Below are 20,961 nucleotides of genomic sequence, written 5' to 3'. Positions count from 1 at the left end.
TTGAAGGCCAGTAAAACGTGCTCAAACATTACATTGATTTTTAAAGTAGGGATTGGTAACAAAAAAAGGTTTGCAATTTCTCAATGTTTTTAACGTGAAGACAAAATGCAATTTTGGTGTTGTACTAAGAAACATGAAGTTGACACACATATGTAATTTGCTTTCATGGGCCACCTAAAATGATGTGCAGGGCTGAATGTGGCCCTCGAGGCACTCTGATAAGGGTCATATTTCCCCTTCGACCTCAAATAGCTGAATAATATGAGCACCATCGTGTGAAAAGGTGTGTTGAGGATTGTTATGTGGTGTTGTCGGAGGCATTGTATCAAGATTTTCCACTCATTTTGTATTGCACTTTTCTTCATTTTTTTTCTTCAGTGCAGTATATTGTATTTGTTCACGAAACTTGAGCTGTATTCAAGGCCTGAGTGGCGCACATTTTCAGCCCTGGAGTTTCAGGGCTCAGGCAGACCCACCTTAATTCACAAGGTTTTAATGACATTTTACCCTTATTAGTGTATCAATCTAAAATCTTGTACCACGACGGCCAATGATATTCATGTCGTGTTTGCTGTAAAATATTTCTTATAATTGAATGTGCTTACAATATCACAATCAGTGAACAAATTGTGAGAACATAAATAGGTAAAATGGGCAAAAGGACAAAAAGGAAACAATAGGCAAGCATACTGTATATATACAGTAACATGGGATAAGACATTTTACACTGAGCAAGGCAAAATGATCAAACGCTGTTAAATCATCAAGATATAGGCAGTGAACTGCATCTGATGCACTACTTTGCGGACTGACGCTAACTTTCATAAAGGTTGTCGATAGGGTGGAATTAATCAATAATATAAGGGGAACCTCCATACAGGATTACAGGAACGGGTGCAACGTCACGTCTTATAGAGCTTTTGATTGGGTGTCGAATAAAAGGGGAACCCCTCTCTCCGCGGTAAGGCCACCCTCAACCCGCCTCTTATGGCACCCTGAAATCATAATGTCACATCAAAAATGTATATTTTCGTATATTGCCCCCCCCAAAATAAATAAATAAATAAAGCACGTTTTATATATATATATATATAAGTCGTCACTGTAATCATTACCAAAAAAATAAATAAAAAATAGAGTGGAGAGGAAAAAAACACGCAGTCATTTCCCTCAGGTGACGATCCCTCAGCGGTCTCCGACTTGGCTGCTTGTGTACTGTACTTGCCAAATAGTGCGCCCTACTGTCTCTATTGCGCATGACTGTACGGCGTAGTATGAAGTAGGCCTCCTGTTTTTCTCCCCAAGCCGGAGTCCTCTTGGCCCCCGCCGCCTCCTCTCGATGCAAGGCTACGAGCGAACCGCACAACAGCAGGCTTCGCTGTCGAACGCTAGGCGAGGTGAGGCTCTTTTGGTGCGGTGGATAGTTATCGTTTTATTCGGTGTTTGTGTGCGAGAGGGAAAGAGGCGCGGAAGCGGTTCGACTGCAGCGGAGGCTTGGGAACTGTTTCCGCACGCTGGAGGGCGAGCAAGGCCCAGTGACCCACATTCTCAGCAGCCTTGTGTCTATGCGCGCGTCCGTTTCCGTGTGTGTGAGTGTGTGCGTGTGTGTGTGCGTGTGTGTGTGTACGTGCGTAACCGCTGGTGGCGCGTGTTAGTACGTAATGTATGTATATATTTATATACATATATATTTAGAGAGAGAGAGAGATATTTACATTTGTAAGTGTGTGCGTGTGTGTGCGCGCACACACATCCATACATCTGCCGCGTAAATGTTTCCACCATTGCCATATTTGCTTTTTAACGGACGTAAATGTTCCCAAAGCGTAAAAAATGTATTTAGTGGAGAGCTTGGCGCGCGTTAGTGTTTGCGGTATTTTATGGAATAATTTGGTTCTCAGTTGTTGCGTGACAGCTCGGAGCTCAAAGCCAGTTTTGGTGTGATATGCTGCCAAAATTGTTTTCAAAAATGTTCAAACGAATGCGTCATTTGTCGTGTCGGTGCCGTTCGCGAATGTAACGGTAGGAAGAATCGAGTCACTCGATTAGTGAGCTAAATTGGCAGGTTTCGGTAGCAAAGCTTAGTTAGCATGTTAGCTAGCTACAGTATGTGGGTTGCCTTCCCGGTTGTATAACGAACACCTGTGGCACATTTGCTTATTGTTTTATTCACTCGATTTCGAGCTGTGCGATGCGGTGTAAATCTGCCGTACTCTTTTTTGAACGTGTGTCCACTGTAAAGAATGGCTCAATGAAATAAAAGCTTAGCCATGAGGATTACTGTACAGTAGGTCATGGCAGCGCTTCCCGAAGTGCAGCCACTCCAGGGTCAAGATGGTTGCTGTAAAACTTCCAGTCATTCATCGGCGGAGTTGAAATCGTTGCTTGAAAATTTTCATTTGTTGCCAACGTGTACACATAGGACATCTGCACTGTTATTGAAGTCATGTTTTTACACGAGTTATGGTCCTTGCTTAGTACAGTAGTAGCTGACATGGTGTGAATGACTGCAAAACGAGAGATTTTAATCGTGAAGGAAATGTATTTCTACCGGAAACATTTCACCATCATCAGCTTTTAAAATGTGAGGATTTTATCAGTTTCTCATCAAATATATTATCGTGAGCCAAATGCTGTAGTTGCCTAAATCATTTTGAACCTAGTACAATATCAATAGAAACCACCAGTGTGCTTGCCAAAAATTGCGTTTTTCCTTTATGCCCATGTAGACAGTACAATAAATATGTTTGAAGATGTTGAGGGTTGATTTATTTCCTATTGGGACATTTCAGATGTTATTAGGTCCTGTGAGGGTTACACTACGTAACTAAGTCGATACAATTAAAAAAATATGATCATTTATAATGAATATTTGTGTCGCTTTGGGCTTGTTCAATTGTCCTAGCTACAGGCCGAATATGAGTTTCTTTTTTTTAAATGTCATATGACAATTTGAGTTATTATTTTCAATATTGTAACATTTACTATCATATTTTTTAATGTTGAAAATACTAAATACCATTTTGAGGTTACTGAGCTATTTTTTTTCTTTTTTGAATAAGCCTCTACCATTTGCATGCATGTCAAACAGTGAGCACAGGTCTCATGTTTGTTTGACAGGCTTTGTTTGTCTGTGTGTGTGTGTTGCAGGCGAGGTGTGGCTAACACAAAAAGATCTGTAAGCTCTCAGGATAGCCTCTAAAACAACAGGCTCTGCCTCAAAGGGGCATTCCAGTGACTGAGTAAGTTGACAGTTTTGAATCATCCTTTTTTTTTTCTTTCATAACTAGGTCACTGTGCTCCAAAACACTTCTCAAGACCACAGTATAGAAGCATGACAAATTATTTATTTCCAGCATTTATGTGCTGTATACACAGTGCACAAAAATGCATTTTACTTGTCTTTCTCACTCAAGGTCGAGTCATTGTTTTTTTGTGAGAAAAAAAAAGACACAAACATAAAGTTTGAATGAAAAAAAGTTTTTTGTCAGTTTTTTCATGTTGATATGTTTAACTTAACTTTTACTCGGTATATAAACTTTTCTCAACATTTCAGTTACTATATCCGTAGCCCGATGTTTGAACGATCAATTGAAAGCTGACCCTCAGTGTCATGTTCAGATTTTTCCTACAGGTTTGATGGCCACTATGGCTTTCCCGTGGTCTGGTGACCCCTGATGACCCCCGGGCTCCGACTCCTAACCCTATCCTTAAACCCGTGGAAAAACGGTTATTAACTCACACCGTGCATGAGCTGCTGTGGGGTGAGTGAACACGCTAAATGCTTCATTGAGAATAGTTAGTCATTAGTTGTCGTAATTAGTTTGCAAATTATGCAGATTACGTCAAGGTAAATAAATGCAACAGCATCGTGTGGTATTTTTTTGTGGAATTTGCCAAGTAGTTTTATTTTAAAGTATAGATATGTTGCTAATCAACAAACACATGTATGCTTGGTAATTTGAAGTTTTCATTAAAAATAAATAAATACCGGAATGTGTGTGTGTGTATGTGTATATATATATATATATATATATATATATATATATATATATATATATTATATATAAAACCCACACTCAGCATCAACAATTAAGTGGTACACCCTGAACCGGTTGCCAGTCAATCGCAGGGCACTAAGTACAAGATGCTGCCCCCAAATAAAAGCAACCTTTTTTGACATAGATCTAAACAAGGTCCTGCATTCAGTGTACAGCACTCCAGTTACATTGTATCTCGTTTATCACAAATGCTGCTAACCACCCCCGAAGTGGATCAGCGTGTGAATAAATGACTGCTTTTACAAACCTCAACTCAACTCTCAACTTAATACATCTCGGGCAATGTTCATTGTGGTCGATTTCATAATTGCCTGCTGTTGTCTGTTTCATAGCGTGAGTTTTCGATTTTGTGCTTCTCGCTTTGGTTTCAACAGTCTTTAAAAATACATTGCAGTGGACTGGTGGTTATTGTCAGATGTTGGAAACCCGAACCAATTCCAAATGACTGACGACACTAGCTCCTCTCTTTTCGCCACCATGTCTTCAGTGTAAAGAGTGCACGTCAGCAGGCTCCATAGCCCATTCATCCATCCATCCATTTTCTGATCCGCTTTATCTTCACAATGGTCGCAGGGCGTGCTGGAGCCTATCCCAGCAGTCTTCGGGCAGTAGGCGGGGGACATCCTGAACCGGTTGCCAGCCAATCGCAGGGCATACAGAGACGAACAACAATTCGCGCTTACACTCACGCTTAAGGACAATTTTTGCGTGTTCAATCAGCCTGTCATGCATATTTTTGGAATGTGGGAGGAAACCGGAATACCCGGAGAAAACCCACGCAGGCACAGGGAGAACATGCAAACTCCACACAGGAAGGCCAGAGCTGGAATCGAAGCGGGAAATGTAGTTTTTGTTAAAACAATGTGAGCTCCCCCCACCCCCCCCCAAAGGGGAAAACCCCCAAAACAAACCAATATATCGATGAATCACCCAGCACTACACCCTAGTCTTTCATCGTCAACTTTAACACTGAAGCTTATGTCCTTGTGTCACGTTAGCAACGTGATGATGGACCCCAAAAAGCAGGCAAGAGGGAGGAGCAGGGTGTACTTGACAAATTGTATCAAAACATAGAAAACTAAATCCAGAACAAAGTCCTCAGAACAAAACAAATCCAAAGTAACAAACACAAACCATGGCAGAAACTAAAAACTCTTAATAACAAAAACATGACTGAACAAACATGACAGTAGCAAAGGAACAGCAACAAACGAACATGACAGGAGCAAAGAGCACCAATGACCCGACAATGAGTGCTCGGGCTGGGAGTCCTTTTAAAGCCACTAATTATCTAACGACCAACAGGTGTGCAGCTGCAGAAAAAAGCCCCACAGTGCCACCTGTTGGTCACAAACCGAAACATGACACCTTGAGTGTTTTGAAAGGCGCTTATAAATAAAATGTATTATTATTATTATTATATGTTTTACTATTAACAACATATTTTTATGTTTGTTTGTTTGTTTTTACCGTTAAGAATTTTCGAGGGCGGCACATCAGCCTCACAGTGCACAGGTGCAGGGTTTCGATTCCGGCTCCGGCCTTCCTATGTGGAGTTTGCATGTTCTCCCCATGCCTGCATGGGTTTTCTCCGGGTACTCTGGTTTGCTTCCGCATTCCAAAAGCATGCGTGGCAGGTTAATGGAACACTCTAAATTGTCTCTCGGTGTATGTGTGAGCGCGGATGGTTGTTCGTCTATGTGTGCCCTGCGATTGGCTGGCAACCAGTTCAGGGTGTACCCCGCCTACTGCCCGAAGACAGCTGGGATAGGCTCCAGCACGCCCCACGACCCTTGTGAGGATAAGCGGATCAAAAAATGGATGGACGGATGGAAAAATGTTTGAATATGATTTAAAACATTGCTTTGCCAGCATGCCTGAAATGATATTTATTCTTTTTGTCAGTACCAAGGCTGCACAAAGGGTGTATGACTTTTCAACAAGACAGTGTTGTCAATTATCGAGACATTTTTATTGTATTTATTTATTTATTTTTAACAGCAACTTGACTTGTCATCACTTATTCAGTGAAGAATTGTATCCATCTAGGCTATTATTCTGGGGAAGCTGCCCAAGTTGAGACAGTCTTTCGGGACTGCTGCTTTACACTTACTGTGTGTTATTGTTTTTGTTTACAAAACTAAAAGCCCTCAATTGAAATTTGACTAAACTTGTTTTTTTTTTGTCATCTGAATTACATTCTTAACGTTAAGTCAAAGTAGGTTAATACATATTTCCCTCCATCCCCTTCAAGGTGGACTTCCAAATGCCTACCTCACGCCTAAAGAGCAAGTCACCACAACCACAGCCCTGAGCAGCAGCCACCATGACATCAAGCATTGCGTATGTTATAGCATACATACAATGTGTGACACCGTGCTGTATTTTCAGTGATGCAAAACAGTATAATATATACTTTGAGACCATTATGTTATTGTGGAGCCGTCTGAGTTATAATCACAGACAACTCTTTATTGAGCATACTTTTCAAAACTATGCAAGGCTTGGAGGATGAACAAGAATGACCGCAAGGCCTGAACTAGAGCACACCACATGCATGGAACATGCTAATTGGGTCTAAGTTTAGTGGGAAAATTATGTCAACACCGCATCATTATGATGTATAAATTTGTAACATTAGACATTCAAGTTCACCTTTTTCACAAACACTAGATACCCACATTTATTTTCTTTTCCTCGAACCCTATGTCTAATACTCCCCTTCAGTTCTGGATGGTTTGTTTTATTTGCATGTTTTTTTTTTGGAAGGGGGGGGCAAAAAAGTGTCTTATACTTAAGAAATCACAGTAGTTCATGACATCTGCATTTGATTCTTTTTGTGGTTTATGAAAACTTTCTCTACTTTGAATGTAAGTCTCTCAAGAAACTGCACGTGTGTCTAGTATGATGACAGTAAAGCCTGAGCAGAAACTAAAAGATACTATTTGATTTTGGTTATAAGAGAGGAAGCCCGAAAGCCCAAGATGACACACTGGTTTTACAAACGCTCTGGTAACCTTCTTGGCGAGCACAACACATTCCTTCGATCTTTCCCTGTCTGCCTCGCTTTCTGTGTGACCCAAAAATAAACCAGCCACTGGCATGTAGAATTCTCATTAGCCAACATCCTCTATTGGCTCTTATTGCCAATGCCTATCTGCTTTCAAGCCACTCACAAGTGTGTGACCGGGCAGGAAAACAAAAGCGCAAGAGTCAGTAGTTTCTCATCAAAACTCGTTTTTCTCCTCACACAGGGATGATTGTAGCATCTTTGATGGGTTGATGGAAGAAGATGAAAAGGACAAAGCAAAACGGTAAATTGACTTGAAATACTGTTTTTGATTACTCACTAAATAAGATTCCCACGTCAAACCTGAAGAGTTATTCACATATTGAACTTACCCTGCCTTTGAAATGTAGCGTTTCCCGGAACAAGTCTGAGAAGAAACGGAGAGACCAGTTCAATGTCCTCATCAAGGAACTTGGCACCATGTTGCCTGGCAACACCAGGAAGATGGACAAGTCCACCATCCTGCAGAAAAGTATCGACTTCCTGTGTAAACACAAAGGTCAGGTCACCTCACTTCCTGTTTCTGAGCATCGCATCACAGAGCAAAATGTTCCTGCTTCCTAAATAATGTTGTCTCTGTTTACTTTCATTGTAAGAACTTGATCGAGACCTGATGTTATTACAGTGAAACATCCAGAATCCAGCAGTTCATTTTTAGATGCGAATTGTTCTAATTAAAAAAAAAAAGAAAATCCCCATATACATGATGTAAAGTGTTAATTGTTCCAGGTTCAAGCTGTCTCCCTATTACAGCTCTTTTGACAGTATGGCAAGGTTTTGCTTACCATGATAGCGATTTTGTTATAAAAGCATAAAAACAAGCTAAGATAAAGTAAAACTCCTCACCGTTGGAAGACGCCTGATAGACAGTGATAATGTTCAACATGGCATGTTGTTGAAATTCATGCGTGTACAGTATATGTACTGTTATTGATGGTTGGTTGATAGTATGCTCATATTGTATGAGCGGTCAGACGTCACAGAAGGTAGTCTAGATTTGCATTGGCAAGAGAATGAAATTACAGCCGTTTTTTACACTCAGTGCACAGATGCCATTTTACCAAAATAGGGCCCGATGACTTTATCTCACATCATTTAGTGTTATATTTAAGCACGCTAATGATCATTCTGCCTTGTTTTCACTCTGAGCTTTGCACTATCAATACATTTTCCAAAAATGCCTCTTGTGGCACTGCTGGCTTTTTTTTTTTGATGCCTCATATTTCTCTCTCTTTATTTTATCTTTCTACACTAGGTTCCCCCCTCTCAAAATATGTATATATATACCTGTATATATATTTTTTTCTCCTGATTAGAAATCGCTGCCCAGTCTGAGTCCAGTGAGATCAGACAGGACTGGAAGCCGCCATTTCTTAGCAATGAGGAGTTCACCCAGCTCATGTTGGAGGTCAGATATCTTACTTCAGTTTTATTCTAAATATACTAATCAAGTTAACAGACTACCTGGTACTCCAACGGCTGTAGCTCAATAGTAAAGAGTGTGTTTTTGTCTTTCCCTGACATTTTCAGGCACTGGATGGCTTCTTCATAGCAATAATGACTGATGGGAATATCCTCTATGTGTCAGAAAGTGTCACATCATTACTGGAACACCTTCCTGTGAGTATCCCAGGCGATACTGTATCGTAAAGTCATTAATAATCTTTTTACCCTTGTGTTCTAGATAGCATTAGCAGCCTGTGTTAGCAAATAGTAACTGGCATGGAAGATCAGCATTTGCATATCTGACTCCATAGCACACAATATTTGACAGTTTTTTTATGTTGCCAGAATGCGCCGTACAAAAGCATTTTGACTTTTTTTTTCTCTTTCTTGGTTTGGCAGGCTGACCTGGTGGACCAGAATTTGTTAAACTTCCTGCCAGTTGGAGAGCACTCAGATGTGTACAAAGCCTTGTCCACACACCCCAACGACCCAGAAACCCTCACGTCAGATTATTTAAAGAGTCAGTAACACACAACTAATTTATGTGTAATGTAGCTTGATAGGTTTCTGCTTTATTTTGCCATACAACTTCATATGAAGTACGGGTATTGGGAATATAATTTTCCGACCGTAGTAATTTTATCAAACATTGTACGTCAGTCAGCACGGTGGGCGACTGATTCGCACATCCGTACAGTGAATGGATGTACACATTGTACATCTTATATCAAGTCCTTGGCCCCTAAATGTTTGAGAATTTAGTTGACAGAAAGATGTTTTTTTTCCCCTCACCAGGTAAAAACTACATGGAATTTTGTTGTCATATGCTCCGAGGGTCAATTGATCCAAAAGAACCTCCTATCTATGAATATGTCAGCTTCATTGGAAATTTCAAGTCGCTCAACAATGGTACAGTATATCACATATTAGTCGAATTAGCTGGAAGCAGCTGTTGTCACCTGATTTGTTATGGTCAGAGCTTGCTGTTCTCTCCTAGTTCCTAACGTGACAAGGAATGGTCTGGCGGGGGTTTTACAGCGCTCTCTTCAGCCAGCCTTTGATGACCAAGTGTGCTTCGTAGCTACTGTACGGCTAACTAAACCTCAGTTTATCAAGGTAGTCTCAGATATGCTCACCCTACAATATCATTAAATGTGGTGAAAACGCTACAGCATATCTAATAATGCTACGATATTATTTTTATTATGTTCATAGGAGATGTGTACAGTGGAAGAGCCCAATGAAGAATTCACGTCTCGTCACAGTTTGGAATGGAAATTCCTTTTTCTAGACCACAGGTAAATTAACATCTACTGTATGTGTATATAATTCTTCATTCATCAGATACGCCAATGTATTACATTATACCGTATTATATTAACACAGCGCCACTCTTGTGCAATAATTGATGCATTTCATTTGTTTTTCTCAGAGCTCCACCAATTATAGGCTATTTACCATTTGAGGTTCTGGGAACTTCAGGGTACGACTATTATCACGTGGACGACCTGGAGACCCTTGCTAAGTGCCACGAACACTGTGAGGGCTCGCTTGTAAAATCACTTTGTAATGCTAAAAATCTTTCCATGTCCAAAGTACTTCTGCTCACAGATCTCTGATTGGACCATTTGTCTTTCCTTTGCTCAGTGATGCAGTACGGTAAAGGGAAGTCTTGTTACTACCGTTTCCTGACGAAAGGTCAACAGTGGATCTGGCTGCAGACGCACTACTACATCACCTATCACCAATGGAACTCTCGGCCTGAGTTTATTGTCTGCACACACACGGTAGTCAGGTATTACGAGCAAAAATACCTCTTGCCTTTCTACCTTTTCACTTGAATGAAAATCACTTGAATGAGGTCACTCTAACAACTTAAAACGTTCACGTATTGACTCAACAATCTCTTCCTTCTCAACCCCCCCCCCCCCCCCATCAAAAAAAAAACATCTTTGTAGCTATGCAGAAGTGAGGGCAGAGCAGCGAAGGGAGCTGGGCATTGAAGAGTCCAAACCCGAGGTCACTATGGATAAGGTGAAATGTTTTTTTCATGGCACCTCATTGAATCACATACATTATATTGAATAAAAGCAAGACATAATTAATTGATAAACCCACATGTGTTTGAAAGCAATTTCATCTTGACTGGTTTACAAACAAATATATTGCAGCAACATTAAAATCACATAATAAATACAATTTTTTTTCTTGACTTCAATGTATTAATACAGTAAACTGGGGTATACTGCCTTTGACACCACCTTCCACTGCCTGTTTTGAGAGAAACATTTGGCTCCATAACATAACAAATTTTAAGTGACTGAAGTGGATGCAGCATTTTCCAATTAAAATGTAACGTTACGTTTTTGTAGGTTCAAATCGGATTTTATTTTCCCTTTTTTTTTTGTCCCTGACACAGAGCCAGGACTCCGGTTCAGAGCTGAACACATCCAGCCTCAAGGAGGCATTAGAAAGGTTTGACCGCAGCCGAACACCCTCAACCTCTTCGCGAAGTTCCCGGAAGTCTTCATCGCATGTATCAGACAACACTTGCACTTGTAAGTGACACACTAGCTTTTGCATACCAGATTAGATAAACATTGACTTTTACAATGGAAGGGACTTGATGTCTGCCTTTGTCATAGTAAAACATGGAGATTTATCAGTTTATCTATTGAGTAGGAGTGATGTTTAACTGACATTTCATTTTTTGAATTTATTGTGCACAACCCTATCCGTTATAATAACCAGTGTAATCCATTGTCTCTAATGCAAAGAATGTAAACAGTAACCTCAATCTCCTCATTTGGTTTTTGTTTTTTAGTTAGTCACTGATTCTTTTTGTGCACCAACAGCCTCCAAGCTACATATGGATACAGCCACGCCTCCACGACAATCTCTGGCTTCAACCATGGATATGACCTCACAGCGTCGCTCATCCATTAGCAGCCAGGTGAGACCAAATGAACCAAAAATATCTAGATGTAGCAAACTGTGATGCTGCATTGCCAATCTTATTCTATAGATTTTTTTTAAAGACAAAATTGAGAGAATTTTTTTTGTAATTGTTTTTCCATATCTGCAGTCCATGAGCTCTCAGACTACTGGGCAGAGCGTCACGCCAAGTATGATCAGTCAGCAGCAACAGCAGCAACAACAACAACAACAACAACAACAACAACAACAACAACAGCAGCAGCAGCAACACCAGCAGCAGCAGCAGCAACAACAACAACAGCAGCAGCAGCAGCAACCACAACCACAACCACAGCAACTGCAGTCAAACGTACAGGCGAGTCACGACTGCTTTCCTTGCTCTTTTCTCTGTGTCGAAAATCATTGATCGATCATGCGTTCGTAGAGTACAAGCTATCATCACAACTCTTGTTAGACGGATCTGTTTCTTTTCACCTCCCCTGCAGCCCGTGATGGAGTTCTCAGCGCAGGTGAATGCGATGCAGCATCTGAAGGAGCAGCTAGAGCAAAGGACCAGAATGATACAGGCCAACATTCAGCGGCAGCAGGAGGAGCTAAGAAACATCCAGGAACAGCTGCAGAGGGTCCAGGGCCAGGGTATCCAGGTACAGTAAAAGCAATACAGTATATCCTGTATCTTACCCATAGGTTTTTAAGGACGATGTTCCACGCTATATCGCAGTTCACTGTTGTCTGGACTATAACATACAGTACATTTGTAAGCGGTCATTTTGTCTGAGTTTTTAGTCTGCTGACTTACTGTAATGCCCTTGCATGTGGGAAAAGACAGTCACAGTCGCTGATGCACGTTTCAGCCGTTTATTGAATGCCAGGAGATCGATAAAACATAAATACAATGATGCCTGCCACATCTCATGTTCAGAATCGCTCACATCACACGCCACCTCACCAGGCCTCGCCTCTAAAAGGCACATGCATGTATCACAGACACTCAATACAGGATACATTATTTTCTTTTTATGCATGTATTTAGTTCTAATATGGTTACATTGTGTTTAAAAAGTGGATTTTAATACGTTTACATTTTTTTGAAGCATATGGGAGAGGTAAAAACCATATGGCCTCTCTACATAGTAAATTTTCATGAATTGTGAAATGCAAATTATACAAAACTCCTGATTTAGAAATGAAAAAAAAAATCCAAATAGAAGAGACTCAGTCTGTTGTAGGATTACAACCTGAAGGGTAATCTTATGCGATGCGCACACACACACGCCCAAACACACACATACACACACACACACACACACTGTCACAACCAGACAATGGCCATGTATAATTTAGGCCTGTTAAGTTACTCCTGGAACTAGTTTTAACCCTGTGACAGCTTGGACTGCTGCCAGAAAGTAGTTTACTATAATTAGCAATCTTGCTACCAGCTAAAATTATACGGCCACAACCTGATTGTCTTCCTCACCTTAGTTTCTTAACTGACATATCTTTGCTTGAGAGTAGCTGCATCACTGCCGGCTTCAACTGGCACCAGCACATTTAAATACCCTGTTCAACATTTTGACAGTACCATAATGAATGATTTAATTCGGTGATTGTGCCCTGTTCAATATGCATCAAACGTATATTCATATTGCATAAAAGTCAGATGTAGGAGAAATTTCTGCCCGCATTTTCCAAATTTGGGCAAGTGCTTACTTGAATAAAGCCAGAAAACATTTGCGCAGTTGCAACTCCCTTCGTCTGACCCAGAAGCAGAATCATCCATTATGCATTAGTTCTCCTGGAAACCACCATCACAGACAACAGTTGAGCCTTTTCACTAAATCATGTTGTTGTTGTTTTTTCAATCCATTAATGTGCTTACACAAAATAAATGTTTGCTCATTGCAGATGTTGTTGCAGCAGCAGGGTGGAGCGATGAACATGCAGCTCCCCCAGGTGGCGCCGGTCCAGCAGACGACTGCTCTGAGCAATCAGGTCCCTCAAGCTGCAATCAACCCTGTGCATTCAGGAACACAGCCTCTCACCATCCAGCAGCAGGCCCCTCCTCCTCAGCCAAGCCTTCAGCAGCAGGTGGGATACAAGCATGTGCACACAAAGACAACACATTTACAGTGGACGATCCATAGCTGAAAACAATTTTTTCTAGTTTCAATCAATGTTTCCCATTGAAAATGTTAGCTACTGTTTAGAAAAGCAAAATGAAGCTGGGCCAAGCCGCTCACCCCTCATATTAAGCAGCCCAATGTTGTCAACTATCCATCCATCCATCCATTTTCCGAACCGCTTGATCCTCACTAGGGTCGCGGGGGGTGCTGGAGCCTATCCCAGCCGTCTCTGGGCAGTAGGCGGGGGACACCCTGAATCAGTTGCCAGCCAATCGCAGGGCACACAGAGACGAACAACCATTCACGCCCACAATCACACCTAGGGACAATTTTAGAGCGTCCAATCAGCCTGCCATGCATGTTTTTGGAATGTGGGAGGAAACCGGAGCACCCGGAGAAAACCCACGCAGGCCCGGGGAGAACATGCAAACTCCACACAGGGAGGCCGGAGCTGGAATTGAACCCGGTACCTCTGCACTGTGAAGCCGACGTGCTAACCACTGGACTACCGGGCCGCCCTGTTGTCAATTATTAATTTATGTATGTAATGATATTCAATTACTGTATGTTCTCCTGACCAGCGAGACTTCAGAAGTTCAATCTCTTGATCTGTGGTTATTATCACCAGTTTCCTCTTCTCCAAAGAGTTTCACTATCTCCAAAGTTATGTTGGATTGTCGATGCAAATTTTTCTTGACAAATTTAATAGACCTATACATTTTTGGGGCCTTTGACATTCTACCATATTTCTTCCTTGGTTTGTACTCAAATATTTTTTTAATGTATATTGCATGGGGCAGGTCGTTAGCTGCGCCATTTTCCCGGCTAGCAGTGTATGTATGCAAATGTGACAGTTGATGGACACTTTTTGCCTTTGCTTCTTTTTTCCTTTGCATTACACGAGCTCACCTGCGACGTGGTCTTGACTTTGGCTCATGTGTGACCTCCCTGTGCCACTGACAGGGCTTGGTGATTTGAACTGTAGATAAAAGATACATGTTTTTAGAAGCCCTGCAACATACTTGTTCAGCTGTCGCTATTTGCAACACAATATTTTGCCACACGAATTCAGCTCTGTTTAAACAAATGTCTATTTCAGCCGATACTACAAATCACGTGATCGGTCCACATTTCTGATCACATGATCAGATCGGAACATCGATTCTGAAACACTGTCTCTCTTTGTTTCATGTTTGTTTTTTCTTTCTTTTTGGGTGCATGCAATATGCATTTGCGCTGCAAAAATGAAACAAAGCACATGTTTCAGGTTTTTATTTTTCCAAAATAGAACCCTGGACATTTTGTTTCTCCTATATAAATAAAGATGTATTGTGTTGTATTGTTTTAAATTCAATGCAAACTCTGGCCCATAAAACCATGCGAGTTATGCAGCTGCAAGTCATTTTCTCATTCTGTGGCTTTGAGCTGTCGCAAATGATTTGTTGACTGTCTTCATATATGCATTTGAAGAAGATAAATAAGACTTTCCGAAATGGAGAAATTAGATCCCCCAAATAGATCTGAATTGTTGTTTCTTTCTTGGCTTTTTCCCCTCTGCAGACTCAACGGCAGTCTCAGCAGCCTCCTCAGGCTCAGCCGCAGACCCAGAACTCTGTGCCAACCCAACTGTATAACACCATGATGATCTCCCAGCCGGGGCAGCACAACGTGCTGCAGATCAGCACCAGTCTGCCGCAGAACAATACCCCGCAAGGCACAACTGTGGCCACCTTCACACAGGACCGTCAGATCCGGTACATTTGTCCATTCAGTTAAGACGTTACAGTTGATTTGTTTGGAAATTGATGTTTTCTTATTTTGGTTTCTACATTAGATTTCCAGCAGGGCAGCAGCTGGTGACCAAACTTGTAACAGCTCCAATGGCGTGTGGGGCAGTCATGGTTCCCACCTCCATGTTCATGGGCCAGGTGGTCACCGCGTATAACCCTTTTGGTGGGCAACAGGTAAGGACGAAGTTGCTATGTGAATCATATTTTGGCGTAGGCCGTTGCTCTTCTCGGTCAATTGAATATCTTCTTCTTCTTTCCCGTTTCAACACCTGCACATCTTCAGCAGGGAGGGCAAACACAGACACTGACCCTTCAACCAGCGCAACCTCCCCAGGGTCAGACTGACGGCTCCAACCAGACGGCTGTAGTGGCGCAAAGCGGCCAACAGGGGCAGCAACAGCAGCAGCAGCAATTCCTACAGGTACCACGAGATGGCAGCAATAGTGCATGATGTAAATGGTATTGTCTATTATGCATTTGATTTGGAAACAAATGTTTCATTGTTCTGTGTTTTAGAACCAGCTCTTTACTGTGTTTAGTTTTGTTTTTGCATGTGTGCAGTCAACTGTTTTTTTTTTTCAGAAAGTGTAGGAATTGGCCTGAATAATATTTCCCTGTGTGTTTAATAAATCTATTTCATGACTTTTTGAACTATTGAAATAAATGAACTTTCTAGGCACCTACTTCAACTTACATTTGTCAACCTACTAACAGCTAACTTCAGAGTAGAAATGTACTGCATCATCAAAAAGAGGTACTAATATTTGTACCCATGTTTTCTGGTCAGGGCCCTCGCCTTCTCCATAGTAACCAATCCACCCAGCTGATTCTGCAGGCAGCTTTCCCACTTCAGCAGCAGGGTACTTTTACTCAGACAACTCATCAACAACAACAGCAGCAACAGCAACAACAACAACAACAACAATCACAGCAAAGGCAACAACAGCAACAATCCCACCACCAGAGGCATCCGCAGCAACTCAAACCTCAGCCCCAGAAACAGCAGAAAGCGCCATCGTCGCACAGGACTGACAGTGTCAGCAGCCAACCGCAGTAAGGTCTGGAGGGCAACGCAGCACTTATTTGGAAAAGAATAATGGCAGTCCAAGGGCCTGCCACATACATTTGTTTTAGTTGTGTGGGGTGTGCAAACCTTTCCAGCTGAAAGGTGTGTTCGTGGAACGAGGATCTTATAAAAGAGCATCACCCATGACAGCTGGAGAAATAAACCCCCGGCAAGCTCCCTGTTTTCCCTTGGAAGGGGGCTGCTGTGTCTGTGGAATACACCTCATCGCCACGGTAACAGAAGACTGTTGAAGGTGTGTCAAAGTGGACTAACCTTGTACAAATTTCCTGTATGATATTAAGAAATATGTGTAAATATCCAATATAGCATAACAGGAAATGGAAATGTAGTCTTTTATATGATTGCATGGAAAGAATAACTGTAAGCTTTTATTAGTTGCTTTTAAAAAAACATTTTTACTTTGTTCAAAGTGTTTCCTGGCGTGTTGACGAAACCCCTCAAATGAACCTTCCCCACTTCACGCGTTCCCACAAAAGTCCACAATTAGCTTAAAATAGTCTGGTTGGGGGATAAAAGGTGAAGTGAGGTATTTTTTTTTGTGCAACTCAAGTGTTTTTAAGCACTGTGACATTAGCCCTTTTACACTGCCTGTTAAATTCACTTCCCCCCAAGGTTACTTTTCTGTACAAAGGGCAAGGCATGGAATGGCGGGGAGGAGGACAAAGTCGACCCCGCAAGTTTTCTGCCTTTGGAAGTCGTATCAGAGCCGTGGCGGGATACCAACTGTGTGTAAGGCATTCATGCAATGCCATGTTGTGTTGAAAGCAATTGTTGCTGTTCGACAAAAGTATTCTTTATCACTCTGGGTGCTGATGTCACAGATCTTATTATCATAATGTGGTCTGCAGGGTCGTGATGTGAAAAGTGCACACAGTAAAAGGCAACGGCTGGCCTTCTGCTACGGCTCTGATCTGGCAATTTTGCAGGACCTCTGTAAAAGGTGCTCTTGACACAAAAATGTCTGTTTTTGTTTTGTTTTGGGGTTGTTGTTTTTTTTTTTACTCTTTGCCACAAAAAAATATTAATTACAGTCCAACTGAAATGTTTGCGGGATGATTACTGCGCGTATAGGAGGTTTAGTGATTCCAAGTGCCAATTACAGAGTCCCGTTCGTTTTAATTCCCAGCAGCAAAGGCATACATACACAAATCTATATTTTCCAACAAGAGATAACCCCTAACACGTTTGTGTATATATGTAGAAGGGATTATTTTTGAACAGTCTTGAGAGCCCTATACGTAACAAACAGTATATCCTCATGAAACTTTAGCACTTGATGTGGTTGTGTACAGTAAATCACTGTCCGAGACCTAGTCGCTTGTCACCTGTGGCATGACTCTTTGTGTGAGAATTCTATCTTGTGTGCGTGAGAGCGAGCTTGTTTGCGAGTGTGCGTGCGCGTTTGTGTATTACATGAATCGACTTAGTAAGGGGTTGAAGTTGCCGGATGGTACTTGTACTCTCAGGAATGTGGAAAGTTTTGTTTCTGCCTCAGTCTGGAACCAGACCGGGAAGGGTTAAACTGTGCTGCCGTGAAGACCGGAGGCTCGTGTTGCAAAGTCACAAGGAGTGTGGTGACTGATGATGCTCATGATGATGATATGACCCACATTCTTCAAATGAAAACAAGGCAGAGGTCCTCATTTGGACCTGTAAACCTCAACATGGGACATTTATCTCCCGGCCTCCTGGTTCATCGCAGTTTAACGCTTCTCTTCCTCGTTGTTGGGCCTCAGAAAATAATCATGCAGTTCACTACAGTTGTTCCTCAGTTCTCAAGCAGCAGTAAAAAGCAGGACCAGGTCAATGGGGACCTCCACACTACACTAGTAAGCCATATCAAACGCAAAAGCCTCGGTTTGGAGGAAGAGTTGACATTTGGTAGAGTGATTTTTGTTTATCTTCCAGAATGTTTCTGTGTAACCTTCAAAGTCAAACTCCACTTCCAAGTTTTCCCAATCTTGGTTTTTTTTTTCCGCGAAAGAAATAATGTAAAGCAAATGGATTTTCCCAATCTGTTGCCATGATAAAGCCAACCAAAACGTAATCCGCAAGCTTTTTTAAACATTCCTAGAACCACTGTATTACTCACAATATTAAGTCTTCCAACTGAACGTCAAACAAGAACAGTTAGTAGTTGGCGAGCTTCTCTTGTTATCGGCAGGCTAGTGATTTGCTTGTGTGCTTTCAAATGTGATCAACATTCGTCAAGTTAACATTTATGCAATTGATACTACGTGTTTTTCATTTCCGGTTCTATTTTGTCGTTCCACCTTTGCTCTCTGCGATCGCTGGTAATGTGGTTTAGCCCAAAAAAAAAAAAAAAAGACAATTACCTGTTTCGACATGTTTTGGAACTTTGTACTCTTCCTGGGGTGCTTGACTTTGGAGGTTCCACTGTACATCCTTGAGTGCGTGCGTGTGCGTGCTTGTATTTGCGTGTGTCTGCATGCGTGCGTGGTGACAATGGCGTCTCCTGTTCCTGAGTTGTTCTTGTATTTCTCAGGGGGAACAGTATTGGTTGCCCCTTGCGATAGCCAATCAGTTCTTGCGTTGCAGTATAAAGAAAATTGTAATATTCAAGAAACTTTCCTCACCGGTTGGGCTGAGTATTCTGGAAGCCCGTGTGTGGGACTGCTCAACTTGAATAAGTGTGCGTGTGTAAGTGAGTGAAAGAGAGAGTGAGCGAATGTGTGTGTTTGTGCAAGCATGCTAAACATGTCACTGTCAAACCATATTTTCATATGGAAGTAGATGTGAGTGGAGAAAAAAAAATGGATGTTTCTAGACAATGCAGCAACTAGTCCCCTCTCCCTACCCACCTCGCAGAGTTGTTAAATGACCGACAGCCCAACACATACCACAGTAACACGTCAAACTGATCTCAGATTAGATTCTATTTGCAACTTTGACGACCCTCTACATAGTAGAAATCATGTAGATCATCTTAAGCAGGTGTGTGTGTGTGTGTGTGAGGCATCACTCTGAAGCGAGATGCTGACTTGTTCCTTTCTTGTGTGTGTGTCACTGATAAGCCAGCCCAAAGAATGTACAGTAGGCCTGTAAGGGGTTTTTCTTATTTTAAAAAGAGACAAATGGATGTTGTTGATTATATGAAAGAAGGAAAATGTGTGAAGACAAATTATGTTTCTTGCAAAAAGAAAAAAAAACTAGATTCTAATAATGGACAGGTTTAACATTATAAAATAAGCCCTGAATATTATTTTTTTTACTAGCCCCAATCAAATTGAGGTGTATATTTAATATTTGATGAACAAGACAAGACAATGGGCGCCCCTCGTCACAGATGTCCTACTCACGACACAAATTGGTTTCAATGCTCGTGTAATACTGTACACAAAAGACAACCGTATTGTGTGTAAAACGGTGCTATGCTTTCTTGTACTGTACTCACCCTGTATGTATATTCCTGTGCTCCTTTTATCTATCCCAAAGTCAAATGTAATAATAATCAATATTCTGAAGCAAAAATGCTATTGTTATGATAACCCCCCCTCTCCCCTCTTGGTCAATTTGAAAAAATAAACACAGCTGCAAATATGGTATGTGACATTGTAAATGACTTTCTCTTCAAAAAAAAAATCAAAACCAAATTTCACAGCCTTTTTGGTCACATTTTAAAACCAACTACGCTAACAAAAATCTTTTTTTATTGTTGTTGTAAAGTCACTTCCGCTGAGCTGACACATAAATTGGACATGTTGTTGCCTCTACCATCACTGGTACTTTCTTTATTATTACAAGTCCACAAACTGTATCAAAACTGCAGGGGCTCCTAACCAGATTGTGCGCCCTCATGACACTCAGACATAGCCAGTCAAAATCTAAAGGCACATCTCTATTGTATTTACAATGCATACACACATGACATATCAAATGGAGAACACACACACACAAATCAATCAATCACTCAGTCCTGAACACTAAAATTAGGCCTCCTCCACAAACATAAACAGTGATGGAAAAAAAAATTAAGAGACCGCCATGTTTTCTTCAATTTCTTGTTCATTTTAATGTCTGGTACCACTCAAATGTAGCAATTGACACAAAAGACATAAATGGATTGCCAAAAAGAGTCGTTTTTGGCCATACAATGCCGTAGCTATTGACGTAAGAACTTGTGAAGTGATTTTAGTTATTATCAAGAAAACCTTTGGAAATTTTCTTGATCAGCTTTTAAATTTAACTCTGAGGAGCTGTTTTTGCTGTCATTAATCTTTTGGTCCAATCAAATGTACCTTCACTTGTTCTCAGCATTTAAAATGAACAGGAAACTGAAGAGAAAAAGTGGTATCTGAATTTTTTTCATGGCCATACATCTGATCTCCCACTTGGCTGGTTACTTTAGTCAAATATACACCTCACATGTAAGAATGGGTAACATACAGCTTATTTTTGTTGTCTTTATAAGGAGTTAGTGCTTACA

The 20,961-nt window shown here is 41.2% G+C and overlaps 1 protein-coding gene across 3 annotated transcripts; it reads left to right on the top strand.

Moving 5' to 3' along the window:
• Positions 1 to 1,272: 1,272 nt before the first annotated feature.
• On the top strand, positions 1,273 to 20,080 carry clockb (clock circadian regulator b). Of its 3 annotated transcripts, none has more exons than XM_086119031.1 (25): positions 1,273 to 1,397; positions 3,151 to 3,242; positions 3,622 to 3,764; positions 6,316 to 6,404; positions 7,316 to 7,375; positions 7,482 to 7,630; positions 8,448 to 8,539; positions 8,662 to 8,751; positions 8,977 to 9,097; positions 9,373 to 9,486; positions 9,575 to 9,693; positions 9,793 to 9,875; positions 10,010 to 10,116; positions 10,225 to 10,372; positions 10,536 to 10,611; positions 10,997 to 11,135; positions 11,433 to 11,530; positions 11,663 to 11,869; positions 12,000 to 12,158; positions 13,420 to 13,602; positions 15,198 to 15,391; positions 15,472 to 15,601; positions 15,711 to 15,848; positions 16,215 to 16,480; positions 16,589 to 20,080. In XM_086119031.1, the coding sequence occupies exons 4-25, from the start codon at positions 6,388 to 6,390 to the stop codon at positions 16,590 to 16,592; spliced, it is 2,694 nt and encodes an 897-aa protein (XP_085975157.1). In that variant the 5' UTR covers positions 1,273 to 1,397; positions 3,151 to 3,242; positions 3,622 to 3,764; positions 6,316 to 6,387; the 3' UTR covers positions 16,593 to 20,080. The 3 variants fall into 3 exon arrangements, with proteins under 3 accessions (XP_085975157.1, XP_085975156.1, XP_085975158.1); XM_086119030.1 differs by having other exon boundaries at positions 16,215 to 16,485; XM_086119032.1 differs by having other exon boundaries at positions 13,432 to 13,602; positions 16,215 to 20,080.
• The last annotated feature ends 881 nt before the right edge of the window (positions 20,081 to 20,961 follow it).

Source organism: Hippocampus guttulatus, chromosome 9 (genome assembly GCF_054856545.1).
Source record: "Hippocampus guttulatus isolate MCC_2025c chromosome 9, RoL_Hgut_1.0, whole genome shotgun sequence".
In the NCBI taxonomy this organism is placed as follows: domain Eukaryota; kingdom Metazoa; phylum Chordata; class Actinopteri; order Syngnathiformes; family Syngnathidae; genus Hippocampus; species Hippocampus guttulatus.
The sequence above is the reverse complement of the archived record's forward strand: the minus strand, read 5'-3'. Positions and strand labels throughout refer to the sequence as shown.

Bases quoted from the DNA above. Each gene is read 5' to 3' on its own strand.
- clockb (XM_086119031.1), top strand. The intron at 9,098-9,372 runs GTCAGTAACACA...TCCCCTCACCAG, and splicing joins CACGTCAGATTATTTAAAGA to GTAAAAACTACATGGAATTT. The intron at 12,159-13,419 runs GTACAGTAAAAG...TGCTCATTGCAG, and splicing joins TCCAGGGCCAGGGTATCCAG to ATGTTGTTGCAGCAGCAGGG.